The sequence below is a fragment of the Fonsecaea pedrosoi genome (genome assembly GCF_000835455.1).
Source record: "Fonsecaea pedrosoi CBS 271.37 unplaced genomic scaffold supercont1.5, whole genome shotgun sequence".
NCBI lineage: Eukaryota > Fungi > Ascomycota > Eurotiomycetes > Chaetothyriales > Herpotrichiellaceae > Fonsecaea > Fonsecaea pedrosoi.
The window spans coordinates 2,266,390-2,293,103 of NW_013550611.1; the positions used below are offsets into that span (position 1 = coordinate 2,266,390).

The 26,714-nt window shown below is 52.2% G+C and overlaps 10 protein-coding genes across 10 annotated transcripts; 7 read left to right on the forward strand and 3 right to left on the reverse strand.

The window, feature by feature from the left end:
- Positions 1 to 282: 282 nt before the first annotated feature.
- Positions 283 to 1,712, forward strand: Z517_08298 (uncharacterized protein; the record flags this gene model as incomplete). The annotated part of the gene is made up of 3 exons (XM_013426816.1): positions 283 to 348; positions 401 to 457; positions 513 to 1,712. 3 exons carry the CDS (start codon positions 283 to 285, stop codon positions 1,710 to 1,712), a joined length of 1,323 nt encoding a protein of 440 aa, XP_013282270.1.
- An 853-nt stretch (positions 1,713 to 2,565) lies between these two features.
- Positions 2,566 to 3,094, forward strand: Z517_08299 (uncharacterized protein; the record flags this gene model as incomplete). Its single annotated transcript, XM_013426817.1, has 2 exons — positions 2,566 to 2,600; positions 2,680 to 3,094. The coding sequence occupies 2 exons, from the start codon at positions 2,566 to 2,568 to the stop codon at positions 3,092 to 3,094; spliced, it is 450 nt and encodes a 149-aa protein (XP_013282271.1).
- Positions 3,095 to 3,662: 568 nt separating this feature from the next.
- Z517_08300 (lysine-tRNA ligase) lies at positions 3,663 to 5,465 on the forward strand (the record flags this gene model as incomplete). The annotated part of the gene is made up of 1 exon (XM_013426818.1): positions 3,663 to 5,465. The coding sequence occupies one exon, from the start codon at positions 3,663 to 3,665 to the stop codon at positions 5,463 to 5,465; it is 1,803 nt and encodes a 600-aa protein (XP_013282272.1).
- Positions 5,466 to 6,123: 658 nt separating this feature from the next.
- On the reverse strand, positions 6,124 to 9,030 carry Z517_08301 (uncharacterized protein; the record flags this gene model as incomplete). The annotated part of the gene is made up of 1 exon (XM_013426819.1): positions 6,124 to 9,030. One exon carries the CDS (start codon positions 9,028 to 9,030, stop codon positions 6,124 to 6,126), a length of 2,907 nt encoding a protein of 968 aa, XP_013282273.1.
- A 717-nt stretch (positions 9,031 to 9,747) lies between these two features.
- Positions 9,748 to 12,651, forward strand: Z517_08302 (uncharacterized protein; the record flags this gene model as incomplete). The annotated part of the gene is made up of 1 exon (XM_013426820.1): positions 9,748 to 12,651. The coding sequence occupies one exon, from the start codon at positions 9,748 to 9,750 to the stop codon at positions 12,649 to 12,651; it is 2,904 nt and encodes a 967-aa protein (XP_013282274.1).
- Positions 12,652 to 13,301: 650 nt separating this feature from the next.
- Positions 13,302 to 14,252, reverse strand: Z517_08303 (uncharacterized protein; the record flags this gene model as incomplete). The annotated part of the gene is made up of 1 exon (XM_013426821.1): positions 13,302 to 14,252. One exon carries the CDS (start codon positions 14,250 to 14,252, stop codon positions 13,302 to 13,304), a length of 951 nt encoding a protein of 316 aa, XP_013282275.1.
- Positions 14,253 to 15,945: 1,693 nt separating this feature from the next.
- Z517_08304 (uncharacterized protein) lies at positions 15,946 to 17,208 on the forward strand (the record flags this gene model as incomplete). Its single annotated transcript, XM_013426822.1, has 1 exon — positions 15,946 to 17,208. The coding sequence occupies one exon, from the start codon at positions 15,946 to 15,948 to the stop codon at positions 17,206 to 17,208; it is 1,263 nt and encodes a 420-aa protein (XP_013282276.1).
- A 1,149-nt stretch (positions 17,209 to 18,357) lies between these two features.
- On the forward strand, positions 18,358 to 20,374 carry Z517_08305 (uncharacterized protein; the record flags this gene model as incomplete). Its single annotated transcript, XM_013426823.1, has 2 exons — positions 18,358 to 18,426; positions 18,476 to 20,374. 2 exons carry the CDS (start codon positions 18,358 to 18,360, stop codon positions 20,372 to 20,374), a joined length of 1,968 nt encoding a protein of 655 aa, XP_013282277.1.
- A 322-nt stretch (positions 20,375 to 20,696) lies between these two features.
- Z517_08306 (uncharacterized protein) lies at positions 20,697 to 22,618 on the forward strand (the record flags this gene model as incomplete). The annotated part of the gene is made up of 2 exons (XM_013426824.1): positions 20,697 to 21,202; positions 21,295 to 22,618. The coding sequence occupies 2 exons, from the start codon at positions 20,697 to 20,699 to the stop codon at positions 22,616 to 22,618; spliced, it is 1,830 nt and encodes a 609-aa protein (XP_013282278.1).
- A 3,034-nt stretch (positions 22,619 to 25,652) lies between these two features.
- On the reverse strand, positions 25,653 to 26,682 carry Z517_08307 (uncharacterized protein; the record flags this gene model as incomplete). The annotated part of the gene is made up of 2 exons (XM_013426825.1): positions 25,653 to 26,227; positions 26,307 to 26,682. The coding sequence occupies 2 exons, from the start codon at positions 26,680 to 26,682 to the stop codon at positions 25,653 to 25,655; spliced, it is 951 nt and encodes a 316-aa protein (XP_013282279.1).
- Between the last annotated feature and the right edge of the window lie 32 nt (positions 26,683 to 26,714).

The following is a 26,714-nucleotide window of genomic DNA, read 5'->3' on the forward strand; positions in this document are numbered from 1 at the left end:
TCAGGGGGTTGAAAGTGGAATGAGTGAGTGAAGGACGCAGCCAAAAGCGGCTAGTGAGGCTAAGGGTCTTGACCAATCAGAGGTCTGCAACTCCATGGCGGTGAAAAGCCAAAAAACTGACCCCGTGGCCTCAGCTGCCGTTCATTCTGCCCCTCGACTCCAACGACCAACGACATTGAAACGTTGAACATTGACATATCTTCTTGTCACTTGTCTTCTTGTTCAGAGGACTGTTCATTGCTGCGGTTTCGATCTCACACTGTTCTCTGTCACCGGCCAAAGATGCTGAGAGTCCCCTCTCGTCAGAAGCCTACTGGGGCCCAGGCTGTTACCAAAGCCGTGATTTTGGTAAGATCAGCGAATTCCAGCTGACAAAGAAACTCGACTGAACGTCAAACAGGTTGGAGGTCCTTCGCGAGGAACACGTTTCCGACCACTGAGTCTTGATGTCCCAAAGGTACGTCCTGGTTCAGTCTGAGACTCGACGGTGGACTGACGAAAATCACCTGTAGCCTCTCTTCGATGTTGCGGGCCACCCAATCATCTGGCACTGTCTGAAGGCTGTCTCCAAAGTCCCAGATATCAAAGAGGTCATTCTCATTGGCTACTACGAAGAAAATGTCTTTCGTGACTTCATCAAAGACTCGTCGAGAGAATTCCCTCAGTTCAAGATACAGTATCTGCGCGAGTACCAGGCCCTCGGCACTGCTGGTGGTCTGTACCACTTCCGTGATGCTATCTTGAAGGGCAAGCCCGACAGATTCTTTGTGCTGAATTCGGATGTCTGCTGCTCCTTTCCCCTCGAGGCCATGTTGAAACTCTTCGAAGAGAAGGACGCTGAGGCGGTCATTCTTGGCACTCGGATCAGCAACGACGCCGCCACCAATTTTGGCTGCATTGTCTCCGATGCTCACACAAAGCGAGTCCTTCACTACGTTGAAAAGCCAGAGAGCCACATTTCCAACCTGATCAACTGTGGTGTATACCTCTTCGCCACCGATGCCATCTTCCCTTCCATCAAGAGTGCCATCAAGCGTAAGACCGAACGCCCCCGGATGATCTCATATCCTTCCTCAGAGAACCTCGACTCGTCCTTCATGGCCGACCCCGATGAAGATGGAGAGAAAAACGAGGTCATGCGTCTTGAGCAGGACATTCTACCTGATCTAGCCGACAGCAACCGCTTTTTCGTCCATGAAACCAAGGATTTCTGGCGTCAGATCAAGACGGCTGGTTCTGCAGTCCCGGCCAACGCCCTATACCTGCAGAAAGCTTTCCAGTCTCAGTCAGAAGAGATTGCCACCCCATCCGCCACCATCGTACCTCCAGTCTTCATCCACCCCACCGCCCAGGTGGATCCCACGGCAAAGTTGGGGCCAAACGTCTCCATCGGTCCCAAGGCCATCATTGGCGCAGGCGCACGTGTCAAAGAGGCCATTGTCCTCGACGAGGCCGAAATCAAGCACGATGCCTGTGTTCTCTATGCAATCATCGGATGGAACAGTCGTGTCGGAGCTTGGGCTAGAGTGGAGGGCACGGCCACGCCAGTCACCAACCACAGCACCACCATCATCAAGAACGGGGTTAAAGTCCAGAGCATCACTATTCTTGGCAAGGAATGCGGTGTGGGAGATGAAGTCCGGGTTCAAAACTGCATCTGCCTGCCATACAAGGAGTTGAAGCGTGATGTCGCCAACGAGGTCATCATGTAGTCTCGTTTCGGGTTTGATCAGGCAGGACATTCAGGACGAATAGAGGACGGTGCAGAAGCAGATGTTTTTTTGCGGGAGGAGCAGGCCATAGAGAAAAGAACCAGATTGTGTTATTAGGAATGCTCCAACAGGCCAAAGGGCGTTATGATAGCATGATGGGTTTCAAACGTGGAGTAATGTACGAGTGGTTCAGGCATTTGATCTCCTCCCGCATGATTGGTCCTCATTCTCCCGTCACGCAATCCGCCTGAAGCTGAGGTAATAGAAGCCATCACGGCCGGTCAAACCCAATCAGGCGTACCCAAAGGTTATATAAACATTCTCGACGTCTGTCCTCCTCTCTGCTTGTTCTCCTCTCGTCTCCTACAGCGTCTGCAAGTATGGAAACACAGATCTCGAGCCACGGCAGAGTCGTTGGCGAGCAGTGTGGGTCTGAACCACTTCGTCAGCACCTACTAGGGTGTACGATAGGTAGGTAAGGCTTCTTTGCCTATGGAACGCGATTGTCAAAACCCCCATCAGAACGAGACAGATATTAATGGCTGTCTATCCGTCCCATTTCACGTACCTGAGACGGTCTCGTTGCCAGAAACCAAACGAACAAGGTGGCAAGTTCTGAGCCTTGGCGGATGAATGTTGGTCCGGCTTTCACCTCGGAAGGATACAAATACCCGACAAGGGAAGCTCCCGTCGGTTTTTGACTGTTGCCTTAACATTAATAGGAACAAACTGACATCTTTTTTTTAAGACCTGTGAGCTATTCTTCACACGGTTGAAACCCCGTTGATTGAATCGACTTTCCTGGCACAGTTTTGACTGCGACGCGTTGAAAGAACAACAGGGCAAAGCAAAAATGGTGGCCACTCTCACCGTTCCCGACCGATACGGGTGAGTTCAAAGAGCTTCCCTCAGCTTTTTTATTGCGGGTTCTGGAGGGGCAAGCTGACAGGACCTGTCCTCGCAAAAGCTATGTCGTCCTCATCGCTCTAGGGGCGATCCCAGTCCTCTGTTACGCCCAAGGCATGGCGGTGACCTTCCTGCGCAAGCCGGCTGGCGTGCCTTACCCAAACGCCTACGCGTCGGCAGAGAAGGTCAAAGAGAGCCAGGCCGCGTACAAATTCAACTGCGCCCAGAGAGCGCACGCCAATCTGCTCGAGAACATGCCCCAGACAATCGCCTACATGTTGTTCGCAGGCTTGGAGTATCCCACGGCCACGGCCGCATTGGGGGCAGCCTGGCTGGCGTTTCGGATCGTCTACGCGATCGGCTATGTCAAGGGCACGAAGAAGGATGGCAAGGGCAGGTTGTCCGGAAGTCTCTTTTGGTTGATGCAAGGTGGACTCTGGAGTTTGTGCGTGTCTACAGCATTGAAGTTGCTTTGAGGTAGACTCGTTGGTATTGGGGAGGGTAGGATCATCGGAGATGTTCAGGACTAGACTGGTGATCAGGACTGTGCTATATAAAGTGCGAGACAAGTCGTGCGTGTCTTTCCAGCGCTGAAGCTGCCTGCGTCTTCCGGGGAGAGGAGCTGCGGAGCTCAATGCATTGATGATGGCTTAAAGTGCGACTCTCTTTCTTCCCACCTACTAGGAGCTCCTGGAACAAACAAGTATACTAGAAGTCCTGTACATACTGGTGCTACAAACGCACAACCTTGACTGTTTGTGGGCCAAGTGCTTGTGAGACGAAGCTAAGAGTCGAAGACCACTCGGTTCTCGTAGGAGGGATTCGCGTATTATTATTATTATTATTGTCCCTCTTTGGCTCTCTCGTTGCCCCTCGTCATCATCAACGGTACGAGTCATTAAGGCACACGACCCCACACTAAGTGAGTCATTTTTCAGCATGTTTTATTTGTGACACTTTTGATCCAGGATTTCAATTGCGCTCGTCTCGACAGGTATAAATCCCCAATCACTGCTCCCCCAAAACCTCGTTGAACTCTTCATCATGGCAGACGCAACCGAGTCTGTTACCCAAGACACCGCCAACCTGCACCTCGACGAGGTCACCGGTGAGAGAGTCTCCAAGTCCGAGTTGAAGAAGAGACAGAAGCAAAGACAACTGGAAGAGAAGAAGAAGGAAAAGGCCGCCGCTGCCCCGCTCCAAGTCGAAAAGAAGGCCATGAAGGCAGAACTCGACGAGAGCAATCTCAACCCGAACCAGTACTTTGAAATCAGAAGTGGTCGCATCAACCGGCTGCGGGAGACCAAGGACCCCAACCCGTACCCTCACAAGTTCCTGGTCAACACGGACCTGGGCAAGTTTGTGGAGGAATATGCCTCCCTCAAGCCCGGCGAGCAGAAGAAAGAGGTGGAAATACGTGTCGCCGGGAGAGTCTACGTCAAGCGCTCCGCAGGCGCCAAGCTGGTCTTCTACGACATCAGGAGCGGCGGCACCAAGGTCCAGATAATGTGTCAGGCCCAAGAAGCCGCCGGCGACGTCTCCTTCGAGGCCCAGCACGAGCACCTGCGGAGAGGGGACATCATCGGCGTCATCGGGTACCCCGGACGGACGTCGCCCAAGAACCGTCCCAACGAGGGCGAACTCTCCGTGTTTGCTCGTCAAGTCATCCTCCTCACACCCTGCCTGCACCAGATCCCCTCGGAACATTTCGGTCTCCAGGATGTCGAAACCCGCTTCCGCCAGCGGTACCTCGACCTCATCATGAACGAGAAGTCGCGCAACATCCTCCTCACCCGTGCCAAGATCGTCTCGTACGTGCGTCGCTACTTCGACTCCAATGGGTTCGTCGAAGTGGAAACGCCCATGATGAACTCCATTGCTGGGGGTGCCACGGCCAAGCCGTTCAAGACACACATCAACGAGTACCAGACGGACATGTTTATGCGTATCGCACCGGAGCTGTACCTCAAGATGCTGGTCGTGGGAGGTATCGACCGAGTATATGAGCTGGGGAAGCAATTCCGCAACGAAGGCGCCGACCTGACGCACAACCCGGAGTTCACCACGTGCGAATTCTACGAGGCGTACGCCGACGTCTACGATGTGATGGACCGCACCGAGGAACTCGTCTCGGGGCTCGTCAAGGAAGTCACTGGAGGCCACCAAACGACCTTCCACACACAGAATGGAGAGGTCTACGAAGTCAACTGGTCCCGGCCGTGGAAGCGCATCGACATGATCCCGGCCCTCGAGGAGGCCACGGGCGAAAAGTTCCCGCCGGGCGACCAACTCCACACGGCCGAGACCAACGAATTCCTCAAGCGCGTCCTCAAGAAGTGCAACGTGACGTGCCCGCCCCCCGAGACCAATGCGCGCATGCTCGACAAGCTGGTCGGCGAGTTTATCGAGGAGAAGTGCATCGACCCGACCTTCATCATGGGCCACCCGCAGATCATGTCGCCGCTGGCCAAGTACCACCGCTCGTCGCCGGGCATCTGCGAGCGCTTCGAGGCGTTTGTGTGCAAGAAGGAGATTGTCAACGCGTACACCGAGTTGAATGACCCGTTCGAGCAGCGGCTGCGCTTCGAGGAGCAGGCCCGCCAAAAGGCCCAGGGCGACGACGAGGCCCAGATGATCGACGAGAACTTTTGCACCTCGCTCGAGTTCGGCCTCCCGCCCACCGGCGGCTGGGGCATGGGCATCGACAGGCTCGTCATGTTCCTCACCGACAACTACACCATCCGCGAGGTCCTGGCCTTCCCCTTTATGAAGGAGGAGAAGACCCCGGCCGGCGGCAAGGAGACTGCGGCGGTCCACGAGGTCGTCGCGACCAGACCGGCCCCTTAGCTTGAATCTGTTGGGATGTTTCTGTTGCTGGTGGTGCTGGTATTGGCGCTGTTGCTAAGAAGTCGCGTTTGACGCGTTTGACGAGCTCATGAGACAACCCCCCCCCCCTTTTCGTTCCCCGCCTCCTCACAGGGGTTTTCATCTTGAACTGTGTCCGTGGGGTGGCTGGTATATGTACGCGTTGATGCTGATGCTGATGCCCGCAAACTAAGAGATACACCTCAAATCACTTGCTTACTTACTCTCATACACGCACGCACGTGCGAGAAGACAAGACAAGAGCCCAAGAAAAGAGAGAAAAAAAAAGATAGAAAACCTGCGCGCGCGCATACAAAGTATGTGTGTATGTATGTAGAAGAATGGTCGTCCTTCTTCCTTACTTGACGAAGAATGATAAAGTTTTTGTGGTGTCCCGATACCATCAATCTGCACTCCCGATTCAGGGCCAGACAAACGGACGGACGGACAGACAGACAGACAGACAGTGGCTTAGACTACCTACCTACAGTTGTATGTATGTATGCACGAACATCGCTTGTGCTTTGGGACCCATCAATTAATTAGGACGCTCCTCTTCCTCCGCTCACTTGGTGACTCACTAGTGATATGACTGCAAGTCACCCGGTTAGGAGGAGACGTTATCAGAGCTAGCATTGTATTACCATATCCTCTTGGCCACCATCTCGTACCGTCTGACTTTGTCGAAGCTCTCGACCCCGGTCCCCCTTTCCTTGTTCTTCTTGTCCTTTTCCTCCCTCTCGCGCAGCGCCTTGAGCCCGGCCGGATCGTCCTCGTAGATCCACCGGCGTTTATCGTCGTCGACTTCGACGACACCCCAACCCCCGACGCGCCGGCCGCCGTCGACGTGATAGATCGGGTTCTTCTCACGCAGCTTCATCGACCGGTAGCGGGACCGCGCAAAGGCGAGGAGGAGCATGCCCAACACGAGCTTGCAGGCCAGGAGGATCAGGAAGAACAGGAGGAATAACAGTATGGTGGTCATGTGTGTGACGACGCTGGAGCTGGTGATGGCCGCGGGAATGGCTCTGATAATGTCGTCGACGGTTTTGGAAATCGCCGTGCTCGTGGTCATGGGCATGTTTGAGCGGGCCGCAGAGTAATGCTCGTGGATGCTGGCCAGGCTTGTTGACGAGCTTGGCGAGCTCGACGGAACCCATGCGGCCATGAACATCTGGTATGTTTGCACTGTGGCTCGAATCAAGAGACAGCTCAAAGGGATGACCGGCAAGCCCAACCGCTTGGTCAGGTTCTGGTCGCCGAAAGCGTTTGTGTAATAGTCCTTGGCCAAAACATCCAGAAATCGGTCGTATATGGCAGGACGGGTGTTGTTAAACTTGTTGATATAAGCATGTTTGAGCCAGTCTACCAACATCTCAGACCCTAGGACGGCCAAAAAAGGACCGAGCACCTGACTGACAGCTGGAGCGTACGATGTTATCGTATTGACTGCAGCTGGTAACAGAGTGAACGATTTTGGAAGGGTCGAGCTCACCGATTTCGGCGGAAGAGCGCTGATGAAGGGAAGGCTGCTATTCGTAGTCAGGGGAGGCGCCGCTGCCACCGCACTCGATGCTCTGACAAAAGCGTTCAATCCTGCGCTTAATCCTCCCGTCTCCACGATGTTGCGAGAAGCAATAATGACCAGCATGTGCCAAAGTTGAAAGCGTTCGACGACATCGGCACAAGTCAGTTGAAAAAGGTTCTCCTTCTCAAATTTTTTGAAGACGGTGGATTTGATCTCCACAAACTGATTTGACAACAATAACGTGATGAGAGCGTTCGAGTATGAGTTGACAGCCACGTTGAGCGTGATGACTTGATAGAACAGAGCTGTAGAGTGAATGACTGTGTAAATGAGTGCCAGCACGAACAACCAGAATGGCCGTAGAACTTTGCTGTGGCCATCTGGCTTGCGTTCGAGAGCCTCCTTGGAGAACAAACATTCGAGGACATCTTGCCCTATTGCGGAGAACAGCCGATCGCAGACTTCCAGGAGATTGTAGATGACATATAGCTTGATGGCCGCCTGACCACGAATCCAATGGTACATCCGGCTGGCATCAAGCCTCAGAAGAATAAGGCATGTGCAAATTATCAGCAGGCCCTTGAGCATGTCCGCTTTGTCGTCAGGGAGCAACGCCGATGGCACCGACTTTGTCCTCTGATGCTGCTTCCCTTGCCTGCGATTGTGTGCTGCAATAGAATGAGCAGCTTTGCCTTCGCCCGCGTCAGAACCTGAGGCTTTACGTGAAGAGGTCGGAACAAGACTGCTCCTTCGTCTTCTCCACATTCTTCCAGTCCCGTTGTACACAAAACTGGCGACAAAGTGCACTTCACTCATGAAGTTAATGCACCAAGATTTGACTAGAATGTAGAACGATTTGAGGAGTCTGAGTGGAAGGATCGTGAACGTATAGAGCCATGAATCGAGACACGCAAGAGTGCCGAACCATAGGACACTCTCGAGGTACATAGGAAGCAGCAGGAAGTTCATAAGTCTCTCGACCTTGACTCGTGAAGACTCGTACGGAAAGTCGCTGTTGGCAGACCTGTGGATATACAGTTGGGAGGGTCGCTGTGAGGATAATTCGAGCTGGAGATAGGTTGGAATTGACAAAGGTGGTAATGGAATTGATGCCGGCATTGGGGACGCAAGAGGTCGCCCGGAAGACGAATGCCTTCTCCCGGTGGTTCCATCAATTTTTGCCCCGGTCTCGGGAATCTTAAGAGTTGGTCGTGAGCCAATTCTATCGTGCCGTTGAGGAGACAGGGGGCTCTTGAGGGCACTAGGAGTAGATAGAGTCCTTTGTAGGGGATTAGGTCTGAGTAAAGGACTGCCTGTAGATTGCAGTAGTTGGTTGCTAGTCTCGATGGTGAGGTTACGACTTCGTCTCATCTCGGACGTTTCAGATTGCCTAGATGTGCTGGTTGCTGCTCTGGGAGTGGAAATAAAGACATCATCATGAGGAGACTCTGGAGCTTTGTCGGCTGCGGGGAAGGCTGTGTAAAGGTTCAGCTCATCGTTTGAGACAGGTGCTGTTATTTGTGAGTCGTCAGGACAAGTAGGAAGAGAGTCCACCGTGCTCGGTAGGTTGTGCATGTCATCTGTTGGTCCATTTTGTTCAACCTCGATTCCATTTGGGCCTTCCGCAGCATGCCCCAGCACCGATTGGTCTGCTTTTGTAGGGGAAGCAAGCGAACAATCCCGGTCTGTCGTCGAACCATTTGGTATCGCTTTTATAGATGTAGCCACTCCCACGACATGGTCGTGATCTCTGTCCAAGATCCCGTTTGTGGTATTCTCAACTCCATTCCGCGTCACATGCCCGTTACTCCGACCCTCATCCGCTTGCAGTAGTGTATTGTCCACCTCGGATAAACGGTTGTCCTGCGTCGGCGGCATCCCATTCTGGGCATTCGTTCGATCTGTTGGGGAATGAACTGGCGGTAGGGTGTCATGAACATTAGGAGGTGTAAGCGGTTCTCGCCCGGCGAAATGATAGTGGTCACTATTCACCACGGCTGTAATCGTTGGCCCTTCCATGATGAACAGGGGAAGGAGACGTGACGGATACAAAGCCGGCCATGCTGCGGTGCCCTTGAAAAGAAAGGTGACTAATAGTCTAGGCTGGTCGCAAGCACGACGAGTTCAATGTCTTAAGTTGCCATCACGACGTCTCGATGGTAGTTGGTGTGAGTCGAGTAACACCCAAGTCAGTCCTTCTACGGAAAGGAAGATGTCGCCAAATAATACAGTCACTTTTTAAGTCCGTGGTATTTCCGAGACGACGACCACACGTGGCTTGTGGTTTGTGGCTGGCGGCTTGCGGCTGGCGGATCGTGGCGGCGTGGCTGCGTGGCTCCTGCACAGCGGCACAACCGTCCAGGTGACGCTGTTGATGATCATCTTAAAACCCGCTGTTTCTTGCAACATCTGTAAACGACTTGCCAACTTTTGCAATCTGCTGCGATCATCACTATTCCCGAAGAAGAGTGACAGTGCTCATTCCTCTACATTACACCTTCAGAGGCTGGTGGAGCATTCAGTGGGCTTCAGGATCGCAGTTCTTGGTGTTTTCAATCACAACTTCTTTCAGTCAGGGCAATACAACGTCAGCTCTGGCCATCTTTGCCCTTCCTCTCTGAGTCCATGTGCAAGATGATTCTTGCTGCACAGTGCTGATTTCCTATAACTTCGTTCGACGAATATGTGCTAAACGTCATACCTCTCTGACGAAGGCTTTGGCAATAGTTCAATCTGATGGATCAAGAACAGTTCAGCGGTTGGAGTCCACCACGAGACGATCTGGATGGGCTGATCACAGGGTATGATGTATCTGCTACTATACCAGATGTTGACAGGGCCGCCTGGAGTGAACAGGGCACTGCAGCGTCCCCTTCTCACCCATCACGCTATCTCGAGCCTTCCTCCCCCGGACCAGTCAGATCACCGCTCCAACAGCCTACCAATACGATTTCCAGCTCTAGACCACTCCCTCAGCGAAGGATAGCTTCTTCAAGCCAGATACCTAGCTTAGGCTATGGAGATCCACCCCCACAAGTCTCCTTCGAGCCTCCTCTTCGATCGATCTTTGTATCGGGACCGCCTACTGCATCAGTCTCTGCGAACACGGCGCTAGCGTCCTTGAGCGCTGCAGTGTCCTCGAGCAATTCAGGCTCACTAGCTGCTCTGACAAGCGCTGGTGGAAGTCGGCGTAGTAATATAAAGGCAGGAGACACCACGCCTTCCGCCTCGCCCGCTGGCTCCAGCAATCGACATCCTCTGCTTAATCCTGAGAAAGATGTAGATGACCCCACAACAAGTGCAGTCACCAGCAGTTTCGACCCTGACCCTGTGAACACCTCCACGACCCTTGCACGCTTATTCATAACAAGCGATGGATCGAGTCCTGGTCCCACGTCCAGAGTCCACTCCCACCTCCGAACCATATCCAGTACCAGCAGAGGTCTCGGTGACACGGCGACACTCACAGGGCATCTCTTCCGTCATGGCTTCGAGGAAGGTCGTCATTCAGACATCACTGTGCATGCTTTCGGTCAGAGTTATAGACTTCACAAACTGCTTCTCGATCGTGTGCCTTACTTTTCGTCGGCATTCTCTGGTTCTTGGGCAGAGAGTACGGCGCGAGAGATGACAATTCCTTGCGAAGATCTCGACCCAAATATCAGTAGAAACGCTTTTGAGCTTGCACTCAAGAGAATCTATGGTACACAATTTCCTGTGCAGGAAGAGAAAGAAGCAATTGGGCTCTTCGCTACCGCATGCTGGCTTGATATGGCTGACCTGGTCGAGTCCTGTGTCGACTCGATCCTTCGACAGATGCAGCCAGCTACCCTTCACAATTTGATCAAACTAGTGACCAACAATTACTACGGGAAAGCTGGTGATCGTATCCTGGCTTCCGCGAAGGCAATGCTTTGCAAAGAGGGTTGGGAGATGCCTTACGAGTACTGGGACGAAATCCCGGCTGAAATCATCCGCGAGATCGTTGGCGGGGACCCGTTCTTCGTACCAGGCGAGTGGGAAAGGTGGTACCTCGCCTTAAAGCTATTGAATCGCCGCCTGAAGGCTAAGGCCATCGAAGGAGGGCTGGTGTCTCCGAGTGGTCGATATCTTTATCCAAAACCAACAAGCCTACGGTTTTTTGCCGTGAGATTTGATGCGCCTTACAGAATAACTGGACACAACCGGTACGTTTCCGAAAAGGACGAGGCCTGGGTCGCCCTGTACACATCGCCAGAAATAGCACCTCTGCTTGTGCTCCTGGACGAAGGAATCCATTATGTTCATCTTCGCTTCGAACAATTACAGCAGATCCGGACGCAGAAAGACATCCTTGGAGTTCCGGTACTGCCGGAGAAGGTCATAAGTGATGCCTTATGGATGTCAATGGAACTTCGACAGAAGGTCCTCAATGCCCGGGAGACTGACGAGACGCTCGGACTAAGCGAAGTAGCCGAAGACTTTGATGAAGCGGAAGATCATGCTGAACAAGCATCGGACCAGAAAGGAAAGTCCCGAGACGATGGGCCAGCCAGCACAACCGAAGTTCCCGCAGAGATGGAGTCTGGCTCCTGGGATGGTAACGGCAAACCTCGAAAATTCTGGATTCCGACTAACGACGTCTCCTGCGTGATGGGAGGCACCCGCGAAGCCTGTGTAGCTGCTAACTCTACGAGCGTTGCAGAATGGAGCACGCATGCAGCCAGATTATCAGCTAGCCTCGAACCCACCGATGTCGCATGGGCTCTCGACTTCACAAGTGGCAATGTAATCGACAGCGGCAGACCTCCGTCCAGAGGCTATTCGCCAACATCAACGCCACGTTTCAGCTACTACCCTCCATTTCGATTTTCAGCCGAGTTCCCGAGTCCCCGGACACTGAAAGAAAAGAAACGGGTCTATTCACACACTGTTTGGTATGCGGGAAGCCTGTGGAACCTCTATATCCAACGCGTCAATAACTCGAAGGTCCAGCAGTTGGGCATATACTTGCACAGAGCCAAGGATAAAGATCCGTGCGAAGATCCACTTGCACTGTGGATATCTTCGACGGTGGACGATCGCATCGGACAGCTGGAGCGGGAGATGCTGCTTCGGAAGACGGAACAGAGAAACCGCAGTTGGCACGTCAATGAGCCAGTTCGAGGGTCAGCAGCAGAGCAGGAGGATGCATCAGCCGAGTCGACACAAGAATATGATATTCCGAATCCACCGATTGCGGAAGGCGAAAGGGTGACATTTCGACGGCGAACAGCAAAGCCGGTCCAGAAGATTTCACAAAACCCTGAAAGTGGGGGAAAGCTGTCCAATGACTCTTCTCCCGCCGATGGCCTGATGTTAGATTCGGATGAGGAGGATGCAGAGTTGTTGCGGACGAACAGGAAATACAATGTTTCTGCTATGCCACCTTACATGGATGGACGTCCGACAATACGAACATACTTTAAGATTTATTCACCGAGCAAGGGTGGGCGGCTTTTGAGCATTTATGAGAGCGCGCCAGACAAGTTCGATGTCAGTAAGAGTTGGGGCTGGAAGAGCAGCCAGATGCAACTCGACGACGGGATTGGCGGATGTGACACGACGAAGTCTAGTAAAGACGGAAAATTGAGGTATATGGTCGTCATTGGCAATATATAAGGCACCTGCCAGCGTTTGCATCTCAAGCATTCAAGTTATATCAAGATTATGATTATGGATTTCAACAAGCAAAGAAGCGTCTTACAAGCGGCGACAAGGAGGGAACGTTAGCACCCACTTAAGTATTCAATACACAAACAATACTACATCGTGAGACGCGGTTCACCTCTCTGTATGCTGTCCCATGGTATCTCTTCGGTGCAGTGCGTGAGTCCACAGGGATGGATATGACCAAGTGCAAGACGGTCATGAATAACTGTGCACAGGCCTGGCCTGACGGGGCATGGGAGAGAATTTCTCGCCACGGGTCTAGTTGAGGGAGGGCTGTCATCTATGATTGGCGCACTTTCCGCTGCGAGTCAACCACATGGAAGACGTATGTCTTTGGAAGCTTCACTCAAGCTCGGGACCTGTGAGAGAGCAGATGCGCCGGAAGCAATCAAGACTGGAATGATAATCTCTACCAAACATCTCCACCTGATCTGATGTCAATGCCAGAAGAAAGGCAAAGTGCTAGCTGTTTCAATCCTCCAACATCTCGACTCTACATCGCTGAGACGCCCGCAACGCTGATTTCCCAAGAATGAAACTTTCCATCACCTGTTGTCTCCCCAGAACTTGTCAGAAGTCGCGCACACTACACGCTTAGATCAGAGTTCAAGTCCGATCACGAGGCTGACAAAGATATCTGGCGTCTGGCCATGGCCAACAGCCTCGGCGGAATATACAGCGGCAAGGACATTCTGTGAAAAGGACATTGCATCACTGTACAGGTCGAAAAAAAGCACGTCCCACTCGGCTTGGGACATTCTGTGGCCAAGGTTTTTCCCTCGCTTGTCTTTCCAGTTGAAGAGGCCGATATCCACCACCGTTTTGACTACCAGGCCGGTGTCTCCAATGGGGGCGTCAGCCACCATCAAGCTGGAGTCTGGAAGATCTTGGAATCGAGAGTAGACCTGTGCGGAGATGCTGCCGATCGCGTTGGTCAGAGCATTGTCCAACTGCAACGTGGCGAGAGCGCCAGAGTGAACAGCGCTGTAGAAGATCATGCCGATCTGTCCTCCAGCTTGGATGTTGTATGTTTGCCCGATGGTTGTGAGCACCAATCCTGTACCCAGGGTATCAACCGTTGGTGACTCCTGTCCCACGGGCATGGTGTCGGCTAGCTCAAGGCAGGGCACATCAGATGAAGTAGATTGACATTGAAGTACCCTGTTGAAGGTCGGCATAAAGTCTTTGATGGCATCGTCGATGTCGACTGCGACCTGGGAGGAGACGGCCATGGAGTTTCCTGTGGCGAGCACGCCATTTTCCGCCCCAGCCACGCTCAGTGTTTCGCACCCAATATTATCAAACTCTTGACCGGAGTCAGAGCCCAGGCCTTTAGCAAGGTTTCCACAGATGCTCGAGACGGATCCATCCGGGATCCGATCGAAGGCCAGGTGGAAGTCACCAAATTGTGACCCCGGAGGGTTGGATTGGGAGATACGCCAGCAGCCGAAGCTTCGAGCTCTGCAGTCGTTCTGTGCGCGGGCGAAGAAACTCCCGAGAGATACCAAGAGGAAAATGGAGTTGAAGACCTGAGAGCCGCGGGATAACATGACTGTTTGTATCGCAGCAGATGAAAAGGATGATTCCGTGGGACAGGATTTGCTTGGTGGTGTCAGAAGGCGAGTTGTGCCTGGTGCGTAGTGAAAGGTCAGCAGGAATAACTGTCGAGTGACAAGTGACAGAACCCAATGCCGCACCACAACGTCTTTATACCCATTTCTGCCATCTAGTGCTTATAGAGTCGGACAAAGACAATGCTACATAAGGTCGAGTTTGCGGTGAGTTTTCAAGCCTCACTGGAGCCTGGAAGACTGTTGAATCATACCATCGACGTCCACAAAATGGAGTTTGGGAGGGCCAAAACTATCCCATCAGCAGTCGGGCAGACCCTTTTTGAGTGCTTTTTCGTGCCAGTTTGAAGCGTTCAGCTTATGGGGGCGCTTCATGAACCTTGGCCGGGCGAGAGAGCCAATCTCGATACGAGAAAACATGCTCGGTGGTATAGTAACCAGGCCAGGCGGATACCCCACTGCTGTATATGGAAGTTTTTGCGTCGAATCTCAACCTATGGTAGCTAGGAGGAGGAGGGGGAGGAGCTAGGTAAGGAAGGCTTACCGAGATCATACGACCTACCGAGCACTGTGAGCATAATCAAAATTGGTATTGGAGATCATCGGTATCGTGGAGAGTGGACTGGAAGGAGAGTTGGGAGGTAGACGAGGGAGAGGGTGATTGTGAGGTTGAAGTACGAGGTATGACGTGTGGACTGCCATGACTGAGGATGTCCTTTTGGGCAGGCGCGGAGCGGGCCTTCCACACGTGAGCTGTTACCCGCCAAGAGTTTTGACCCGAGGGGCTGGACGTGGTTCGCAGCTCGACAGGTGTCCCGGCGGAAGTGGATAAGGTCAGTGCGATGAGGGTGTGGAGGGAAGGTGCACAATATTATGTACCTCGTACTCACCGTACTCACTACGGCGCCATGTGCAAGTACGACATAAAGCGAGGGAGATACTCGGTCTTGACTTACGGTCGAAGTCGAGTGCCAAGGATCCCGTCAAGCAAATAAAGAGGGGATTCCGGTGGACTTGGCTCTGCGACCACAGTCAGCGTACATGTTCATTATTCAGCACCCTGGTGTCTCCGTACTGCGCAGCCCACCAAAAAGAGCCTGTTTTCGGAAAAGCTCACACTGATCGGCTACGTCAAGGCTACACAGGAGCACCTGTTGGAGGTCCCAAGGGTGGGTGAAGTGCTTGATATCCGCCACACTCGTCCTTTGGCGCTCTCTCGTGTTACTTTCTTCTAGACCCTGGCGACCCCGTCCGAGAAAAACACGAGAATAGTTGTAAAAGCTTCTAGGTCAACAAGTACGATGTTCTTTTTGATGGTGCCATCTGTCCATGTCATTGTGACGCCGGTGCCACTTTACTCAGGCTGTGGACAATGCTGATTGGTAGATTCGGCACTTGATTTCAAAGCTCACTTGAGCCTGTGGAAGAAACTCTCCTAGACTTCAGATAGAGTCAAAGAGGCGTAGAGAGAACTCTGAAGTCCCCAGCATCGACATATAAAACGTTATCGACGCACATGGTTCATTCAATTCTCCTTCTTGCATTCCATCATACCCTTAAGTCTCGCACATTCACAACGCCTGTTCAAGACTTGCCATCCGTACCTCATCAACATCCCAACACACTCACCAAGCCAGCATAGAATTTGTCCCCTGTCGCATCCTCCCTCCCAATGGATTCTCACGATGCAAAGCCTCTTATCATCAACAAGGGAACCCCGGGGATTTCCTACTTCACCCCCGCTCAATCGCCTCCTTCAGGAACAGCCAAGGATCCCCAGTCTGATGGCAGTGCAATCCCAAAGCTCTTCCAACCCCTGACCATTCGTGGAGTTACTTTCCAGAACCGCATTTTCCTCTCGCCGATGTGCCAGTATTCCGCTCAGAATGGCTACCTGACTGACTGGCATTTGACTCACCTTGGTGGCATGATCCAGCGAGGACCTGGCCTCACATTCATCGAAGCAACCTCGGTCACTCCTGAAGGTCGAATCACTCCAGAAGACAGTGGGCTTTGGGAAGATGGTCAGATGGGCCCTTTGAAGAGAATCGTCGAGTTTGCGCACAGTCAAAGTCAGAAGATCGGGATCCAGCTGGGCCACGCAGGTCGTAAGGCCAGCACAGTTGCTCCTTGGCTGAGTCGAGGTGACACTGCCCAGAAGGAAGCTGGCGGCTGGCCTACAGAGACGCTTGCCCCGAGCGCCATTGCCTTCCAGGACACCTATCCCAATCCCAATGCTCTTACGCTTGAGGGAATCGAAAGAATCAAGAACGCGTTTGTGGACGCTGTCAAGAGATCCCTCCAAGTTGGATTTGATGTCATTGAGATCCACGGTGCCCACGGCTATCTCATTCACTCGTTCCTGAGCCCAGTCAGCAACAAGCGAACTGATCAGTATGGCGGATCCTTCGAAAACCGGACACGTCTGGCTCGAGAACTCGTTGAGGCGACAAGGGCCGTCATTCCCAAGGACATGCCTCTCTTCTTCCGGATCAGCGCCGACGACTGGCTGAAGGGTCAAGACGAATTCCCAGAGAGCTGGACAGTTGAGGACACAGCCAAGCTGGCTCCAATTTTGGCCGATCTGGGCGTGGATTTTCTCGATACCAGCTCAGGCGGCATCCACCCTGCTCAAAAAATTGTCGGCGGACCGGGATACCAAGCTCCGTTTGCACTGGCAGTGAAGAAAGCAGTGGGGGATTCTCTGCTTGTTGGAACTGTTGGATCCATCACAACGGGCACTCTGGCACAGGAACTTCTAGACCAGGGCCTGGACGCCGCTTTTGTTGGACGGTATTTCCAGAAGAACCCCGGCCTGGTTTGGACTTTCGCAGAGGATCTTGGTGTTGAGATTCACGTTGCAAACCAGATCTCATGGGGCTTCCACGGCAGGGCGGGTGGAAAAGGCAAGCACGAGACCAGAGCAACCCGGTAAAGCAGAATGGCGGTTCCTTGAAGCGAAAGTACCTAGGTTGTGTCTACAGTTGTTCTCGGGGGAGTAGAAGAGAGAAATCTGTCAGTAAGACGGATATTTTTCATTTTAAATATAGAATCCAAGTCCATTCCTACATGTACCATTACGAACTCCAGCAGGAACTGCGGAGATTGTTTGCCAACCAGAGCTAGAAAATGATGCAACCCCAACGCTCAAACTACTGCACCTAAATGAACGGGCACACGGGTTCCTGCATGAAAACGATCGCCCAGGGGAATCGGAGGGCGAATCAGCTGAGTTCACAGGTCAGGAGAGTGTGTTTGGGGTTGCTGGACAGGGGCGTAGGATTGGCAGGAGGCTAGCCACATCGAGGGCCCCTAGACGCCTAGCGCAGTTTGATGTTTTGGAGGCCAAGCAGGGCGGGTAAGCAAGGCCCCGGGCTCACATTGGCACCGAGGCTTGCAACAGCTCCTGTTCCATTAAGCATTCCGGTAGTAGGTCTGCCGCACCCTCTCCCCATCTACAACAACTCTTCGTCCTATTCACCGACCCGCCCTTCACTTCAGATTTCCTGATTCAAGCCATTCCTTAGCATTGTCGTATCAAGTCTCTCGTTCAGAATTCACGTCCTTATTTCTCGGCTCTTTTTGTGTCATTATTCTCCTGTTCCACGCTCGACCCACGTTCGTTCTTTGTGTTATTCCGAGCCTTCCCCCTTGTCTCGTCCTTGCTGTACGCTTTGTCCACCTTGACGGACGACAAGCAAAATCAGCAGGCGGTCAATTCTTCCTGACGCCTCTCATCTCTTTCGCTCAATCGTGACACGGCTCCCTCCTCGACGGCGGAAGTCAGTCCGTGAATATTGAGACGAGGTGGTTTCCGTCACTGCTTTGATGAACGGGCGGACTCGACAGCGATGCAATAAACACACTACAAAACAAAGGGTTCAATCTCTGAGGCAATTGAGCTGGGCTCTTGTTACACCTGGCCTTCGGCTGCACCGCGTCTGAGACAGCAACGTACAACAGCCTCAGAAACAGGCATACAATCACTCGTGTTCGGATGCCCCCTTTCACGAACTATTGGTAAGCCGCTGCCAGGTCGCAGCGCTTTGGACGATCTTTACACAATACACATACCACATTCACCATGGGGTGTTGCGGAGGCGAACGAGAAAAGTTCGGGAATCTGAGCGCTGAGCAGAAATGGGATTACATTGTACGCATACCCGACGTGGGAGAAGCCTGCATGGACTAACACATCACAGAACCTTGATGACTTCAAATCTTCCTCATGCTGGACTCCTTTTGCCTACGGCTACCTTATTTTGATGCTTATTGTCTCGATATCCGTCTACGCCGTCGATACATTCACCGCTATCAACCTCCTCGCCTTTGACAGATGGGCTGGTCAGATCAAACCCGAGATTCCACTCAACATCTCTCGATGGATATTTGCTGGATGTATCATTCTATCGTTTGTTCTACTCATCTACCGATGGATACGTGCAGTCAGAGTCATGCGACAAGGCGGAATTGCAAAAAGCTACTTGGACCCATTGGCAGTCCGAATTCAGTCGATGCGATGGGGAAAAGCAAGAGGTTGGAAGCGTTTCTTGGTCTTTGCCGAGTTGACAAAGAGTCGAAAAGGAGCCGACTACGTTGCCCTGTTTGCATATTTCTCTTTCGAAGCTTGGCTCCGTATTGTCTTTGCAGAAGGACCACGGCAAGTGGTCAACGCCATCACACTGTATTCAGTGTTGAGGCTCAAGTTGGTCCCAGAGGGCGAGCATGCTCCGTCCGATGGTCACTCTCCGGTTGTCCAATTCTTTGTCAATGTTGGAATTCTGGCCGATTCCAATCACTTGCAGGCCGTTATTCTATTCGGCATGCTGTGGACCTTGGTGATATGGGTCATTTCCGTCATTGGTCTGATCATTTCAGTCATTCTCTATCTCGTTTTTCTTTGGCACCACATTCCAACTGAGGATGGGGGTCTAACAGGCTACTGCCGTAACAAGATTAATCGACGGATGGAGAGGGTTGTCAAGATCAAGGTTGACAAAGCACTCAAGAAAGAGAATGCACTGCGGGCTCGAGCAGAAGCCAGGGCGGCGCGCGAAGGAACGGATATAAAGAAACAACCGACCTTGCCAAATATCCTAGGCGCCGATTCGGACTCACTTCCTCCACTGTCGCGGCAAACCACAATGACAACCCTCCCAGAATATACCTCGCGCCCGGCCACAAGCAGGGGCAGTGACGACGCCGTTCCAACCCTACCCGATATTGCTCCTCGTCCTCCGATGCCTACTCGTACCGTTACTCATGGATCGGCAGCGTCGTGGTCAAGCTACACCTCGAACGCTCCATTGATGAGCTCGGCGGCGGACATGGGGTTTGCGGCTGATCGAGTTCAGACTCCAGCGTCCGATACGATCAGTCCATGGTACGGTAGACCAGCACCAAACCGTAGCATATCGAACCTTTCGCAGCCTCCACAACGGTCTATCAGTCCTGCACTTCCACGACCGGGTACAGCACAGAGTGATAGGAATGGTCCTGGCGCGTACCAAATGGATTCTCTCCCACGACCAGGAACCAGCATGTCTAACAATGGACGTCCCAGATATCCGTTGGAAAATAGCAGCGCTCTCCCCTACCCAGACGATAGAAGCTCAACGCCATCGAGCAAGCCACCATCATGGTCAGGACCAACCTTCGACCACCAAATTGACGCCTCGGGTCGCCGTACGCCTGGAGGTGCCATTGGACCATCATTCCCTGTTATTCCAGAGGAGAGGGGGCGACAATCACCTTTGCCAGGACCTCAATTCCGATCACACACTCCCAATCAAGGACCCCCAGAAACATTCTTCGCACCGAACGGTGGAGGTCCGATCAGAACTGTGACACCAACCGGAGGCCCAACATTGCCTCGATTACAGCCTTCAAGCTCTGCCGGTTATATTCCCTACTCCGGGGAGCGATCCATGACTCCAATGTCTTCAATTCCTCCCAGCGCCACCATTCGTAGTGTCACCGAGCCAACCAGGACATACACCCCTTTTACATCACAGCCGGGCTTTCCCAGTGGTGCACGAGAGAGGCCGATTCCACAGAGACAGGGAAGCCAGGGAGTAGATGACATATTGGATCATTATTGAGGAGTTGACCCTTCTGAGAATGGAGGCGGCTTCTTTGCTCGCGGTGACGACACAGTAACGATGATTAATAGCTAGATCCTGTAACACAAAATGGCACATTTTTGCTTAACTAGTTTCTTCCAGGCCTCGCAATGGGGCAGGGGAAGTGGTCTGATAATAGACTCCTCATCAAGTGACATTGCCGACTTTGCTTGCCCAGGTAATGTGTCTTTCGAAGTCTCCGATTGGTCAATGCTCAATGCTCATTTTGGTGTACTTCAAATATTAATCCAGACTTTCCTATTGTACCATACAGAGTGCCAGACAGTCCCAAAGCATCGCCATGCTGCCTGGGTCTGCTTTCTCAAAGACTCTTCGTGAAGTCGCACCGGGCTTGTCGAAGAGGTTCTTCGAATGCAGTGGTCGTAATCATGCTGCCCAGCTTAGCAAGCTTCAACCCAAATCCGCGCGTACCTCGACAGTACAACCATCGTCGGCGAGGATCAGCCAGACCCGGAACTTGAGCACGCGCTGTGGTGCATCAATACGAAACTGCAGTCTCCCACGGGCCAATTCCCCTTCCTGCAACCTCAAGAACGCCTCTTTTGCACCTGCGATTGTTCGAGGATTCTCTGAATCTGCGCACGCGAGATCCACGAGCATTGCCGATAACGCCACAGACCCAACTGAAAGAAGAAAGGATGAGGAAAAGACCGGAAATGAGAGCAAGAGCAGGAATTTCTTCCCAGATACTTCCTCAAACACTGTGGCCTATTGGCTTCTCGGCAGCGCTGCCAGTGTGTTTGGGATCGTGGTGTTTGGAGGATTGACAAGACTCACAGAGTCCGGGTATGTGATACCAACTCCTACAACTCTTGACGCTTTCGAGCAATGGAGTCGTTCTTGTGCGAGGAACCTGCTGACTCGAGTTTTCAAACCAGTCTAAGTATCACAGAATGGAAACCCGTCACTGGCTCCCTTCCTCCCATGTCTGAGGCAGATTGGGAGTCGGAATTTGCCAAATATCGTTCGAGTCCCGAGTTTCACATGCTGAATTCACGAATGACGCTTGAAGAATTCAAATCAATTTACTGGATGGAATGGATCCATCGGCTCTGGGGTCGATTCATCGGGCTCTCCTTCGTTTTGCCGGCGGCGTATTTCGTCGCGCGGAAGAAAGTCTCCCGTTCCATGGCAACGAGATTACTCGGCATAGCAGGTTTAATTGGGTTCCAGGGCTTCCTCGGCTGGTGGATGGTGAAGTCGGGATTGAAAGATGACCTATTCGCACCCGGCTCGCATCCGCGTGTCTCGCAGTACAGATTGACCGCACATTTGGGTGCGGCTTTTGTCTGCTACCTGGCAATGCTTTGGAATGGTCTTGACATCCTCCGAACGAACAAAATCTTACGCATGTCCTCCGATGGTGCGAGTGCGACGCTCAAAAGCTTGGGAAACCCGGCGTTGAAGCCCTTCAAGCGCTATGTGTCCCTCCTCGCAGGTTTGATCTTCATTACAGCAATGTCCGGAGGCCTGGTCGCAGGTCTTGACGCAGGCTTGATCTACAACGAATTTCCCTACATGGGGCTGGGCCTAACGCCCCCGAAGAGCGAGCTGTGGGACAAGTTCTACTGTCGGGCACCCGACCACAGTGATCTTTGGTGGCGCAACCTGCTCGAAAACCCTAGCTTGGTTCAGCTTGACCACCGGATTCTCGCGACGACCACCTTCACTGCAGTCATGGCGCTATGGGCGTTCTCTCGTTCAGGAGCAGTGCAGAAAATCTTACCGAGAGCAGCACAGAAAGGTGTTCATGGTGTTGTTGGCTTTGCGTGCTTGCAGGTCATCCTGGGCATTTCCACGCTATTATACCTAGTACCCACTGGGCTAGCAAGCGCACATCAGGCAGGGAGTCTGGCATTGTTGACCTGGACGATTGTGTTGGGAAGTCGAGTCTGGTTCCCCACCCAAGCTGCGCGCATTTTGGCTCAGCGAACCCAGGTAAATCTTGCTGGTAGCGGTGCTGAAGTGGCGCACAGGGCGGCTATGATGTCGTCGGCAGCGAAGGCAAAGCCTGTGATGCCTGGTAGCCCTGCTGCTCTGGCTGCAATTGGTTGCATGCCCATTGTCACAGCCATAGGTCTTGGACTTTCTTCGAAGTCGGAGGCTGATGTTGCGAGGCAGCTTTCCGCTCATATGACTGCGCATCGGGCAGTCTCAGGGGTCGAACAAATGCGGTCTTCGTCGGTGCCGAAGGCCTCATAGCGAAAATCACTGGTGCGAACCTCACAATCTTCACTCTTGACTACCTTTGTTGTATTACTACATTAGATGGTGAATGATCATTCCGCATGTTTCAACCACTTGTCCCGATCTCAGCACAAAATATCACGTTTGACCACGTTTGACCATGTCAGATGAGCTTCAAAAGGGTTCTGGTGGTCCTCTGTTACCAGGCAGGTCCAACGCTGCAAGCTTTACAAGCTGCCAGCTCCACTAATCCGTGACCACCAAGCTGTCAACATTGCGAACTGTCTATACAATGTACCAACAACACCCAGTCACGCGGTGTATTTCGAGACCTGCCGTTGGCAGACGGTCTTGGGTACCGCATACTACCTGCAGAGGTGGACACGCACCAATCACGTGGGAGCCACGGTGTCGTCTTCTCGTCTTCTTATCAACTTGCCTGTATCAAGTACTATGGCCATCAGAGTTGGGTTGTTAAATACCGCGTTATCGACGGCTACCGCAGAGGCTTGGACATCTGTCACTAGCCACTCCGGACACGACTTTCGCTGGCCGCGAGGGATAACAGCAACAAGCATCTCTTTGCGAGGAGAAAATCAAACCGTCCACACAGCTCTTCGACTGCCAAAACGACCCCCGAAATGTCTTAGACATGTCTCGGTTACGCAAGCATTATCTTTCCGACGCTCGATCGTGATGGGCTCTTCTAAGGTCATCAACCGTCAGCGACGTGGCCGGGTTGACCTTTGATGAATCCTTCGATCCGTGGTTCCCAAAGGCATGTACGAGGTATTATTGTGGAGGTGCGCGGTGTTGGCGCGACATCCCTCTTCCCTTGCAGCAACTCGGAAAAAAAAAACGGAGTTCCGCCGGGTTTGATTGACTGATGACCAGAACCAAGTCCGTAGCTGGGTTAGGGGGTTGGTTGGGCCCTGATCAGTACCTACACATGGCTTTTTGACGCAGGGCTGGGGCGGGAAGGTGGAGGACGAGAGGCAAGCAAACAATACTCGTAAGGCATAGGGCATAAGGCATAGTTCGTGTACATACATGTACATAGCAAACAGTAAATGAAACAAGATCAGTCCGGAACTACGTAGGTCAAGCAGATCATTTTTACAGTACCGAGTAAAGCAAGGGCCAAAACAGAAGGGGCCCTCCTTTGATAAGGTCACCAAATACTTACTCCCTCCCCTACTCTCGTCGTCGGTAGGAATACGGAGTAAATATGTATGTACGAGGGATTCGAGACATACACACATACATGGCTACCTGCCTACCTAGGTACTTTCCTCCTTAGGTGGGTGGGTAGGTGGGTAGATAACATACCCGGCAGGACGCTGGTCCTCCTCCGGGATTTCCGGGAAATGGAGAACTGACTGACCGGGCTGACCGTGCCAGTCCACTATTACTACATAGGTACTCGGTACTTGGTGGTACCTCCTCGCAGTTCGTGCGAGTATATTCAAGCACGAGGTACGAGGTGCAAGATTGTTGACTACAGGGGCACGAGTGGGTGACATACATATATGTGTGGAGAAGAAGAACAGTAAATTCCTGTTTCACCACCGGAATCTCGACGCCTGAGGGTCTCCTATCTCACGTGATCTCGCGCCGCTTTTGCTCAGGCGTGGCAGGCTGGCAGGCTAGCCCGCGCCCGGCTCAATGTCGGCTCAATGTCGGCCCATGGCTGTTTGGGCCAGCTCACCATGCTGACGACATTGGGCAGTGGCCCAAAGGTCGTCCCTCCACTACCGAGTAGACCGTCGGGTTTCACGAGGGCCCAAAGGCACCACGACATATTCCCTCCTTGACCGTGCGAGAGCGAGTCGGGCTCTATGACCGTGATGGCCTCTGTCAGGGATGCATATGTAGATAGTCAGAGTCCAGCGACGTTAGTAGTCAACTCTCGAGGATAGGTTGCAAAAATAGACCCGTACTCGTGATGGAGTGACATGTCTGATCCTGGCATTTCACTTCTGCCTTTGTCTTCCAATGCCACGATACACATACAGCACCCTAGCAAAAATATCCGTCCACTTCCCATTTACCACCAAAATCCCTGACTTTCACATCGCCATAACTTTTAAATTGATAAGGTAGCTATACTTTTTTCAGCTAGGAGATTAAAGCGTATATCTAATAGTACTATTATATCTCTTTATAACTTTAGAATACTTATCGAGACTCAAGTAGCCTATAATTAAAGAAAAAAGACACGGAAAATTATAGTTTTTATATGAGATTTTACGATCTATTATATTCTAAGCTAGACTACGCAGCGAAAATAGGATATAATATGATAATTTTATAGATTATATGAAATCTATATATTATCTATACTATACTAAAATTTAGCAGTACATTACTGTATAAGTTCGTGGAAAAAAACGAGGTCGAAAATTGCTACTTTTGGTGTAAATTGGGGGGTGGACGGATACTTTTACTAGGGTGCTGTAGGCCGCGTCAGTAGGGTGTTGGATGTGAGGCACTCATGCAGGCTGCCCTGAAATCCCATGGCTGTCACCTTTTTCCCAACTACTTTTCTTCTCAGAAGCAAAAGCATTTGCAGCAAGGGCTTGATTCTATCCTTTCTGGTGTCGCTTCCAACTTCCTGCGGAGACCTGTTATAACCTTCAGCCCATCTACCCTTATAACAAGGCCGGTCCAGTTTGGCACGTGCAAAGATGGTTACTCTAACCACCAGGTCTGTCTCACTTTCCATGCAGAGGCGATGGGAGACCCACGGTAGGGCGCGTTGCTTCACGACAAAACAACGTGAAAGCTGCTGAAACTTCAAAGCACGACCAAGCACCATATTTTGAAGACGGTCACTAAGGACCGATCTTTTCTGCTCGCCATTTGGCAAGCTGGTGCTCTGCCCGATAGGCATTATGCCCAACACTTTCTTAACCCACTCGATACGCCCGCTCAGAAGACCGCCAAAACCTCCGCCAGATGGGTGACCGACGATGCTCCACAGAAGATTCATAAGTATGATATACACTTTTCAATGCGTCCGATCCATATAGTCTCTCCTCGGCTGTGCTCACAGTGGATTCTCAAAGCGCGCCCATACTCCTACCAATAAAACCAGTATGCCAACAATCTTGAGCGCCGAGATCAAGGATCGGACCGTGTCATTTGGTGATTGGAGTAACTGCGAAAGGAGCCATGAAAATAAGATCATCGGGCGGGGTGCACCTTCTCCCTCTTGTCGCCACATAAAAAAAACAGCAGCGACGATCACTGCACAAATAATAAATGAACACGGAAACCGCTGTATATCCTTCCAAACGAGCAACATCCGGTTTGTTGCAGGTTGCTCAGACGATCTGCCTTCCTCCGCAGCCTTGGCTGTCAAGTGTCCGAACTGATCGGGAAATGTGGCGTCCGTGGGCTTTGTCTGGACCCCTGACGCGTCAAAAAAGTTGCTCAAAGGTATCTTTCCTTGGTCTGATGTTGTCCCTCGATCCTCTGATATCTGGGTTTGCGACACCGCATCGTTGTTCGAGTCCTCGTCTTCGCCACTAAGGTCGACAGTTGCAGCAGGTCGGGGCGGAAGTGAACTGTGCACATCCGGAGGCTTGGCTATGGCCCTGCCGTTGGCCTGAGGTTCGATGCCTGCGAGCGCCGATAAAGGTCAGTTCAATGGCAGTGGAGGGAAGTACTGGGGCAGACTCGCCTTGGAAGTCGGATTGACCATTCATGACGCTCATGAGATCTTCCCCAGCGATCATATCCGGGCACCGAGTATTATCTGTGACATACACCCGCTGATTGATCTTCTGTCTAGTCCTTTCCAGCTTGATTTGCACTAACATTTCGCCTATCGCCTTGAGTTTGACGTTCCCGGCGTACAGTGTTACTGTTTCCGTGACCTTCTCGAGCAGAGGCAAAAGGGGAGCCGTTGTCATGATCGAGCGCACAAAGGACCACCGAATCCAAGTATAGGGTATACGATGATCTTCCAGCCGACCGTGACCCGACCAGGTATTGTCCGGAAGCAAAAGTTGAAATCTTGCCCTGTTCTCCCGAACACTCATCGGGCGAGATTGCATCCTTCCAGGCTGCGCCATCTTTTGACTTTGATCCCGCATCGGTTGCGAGG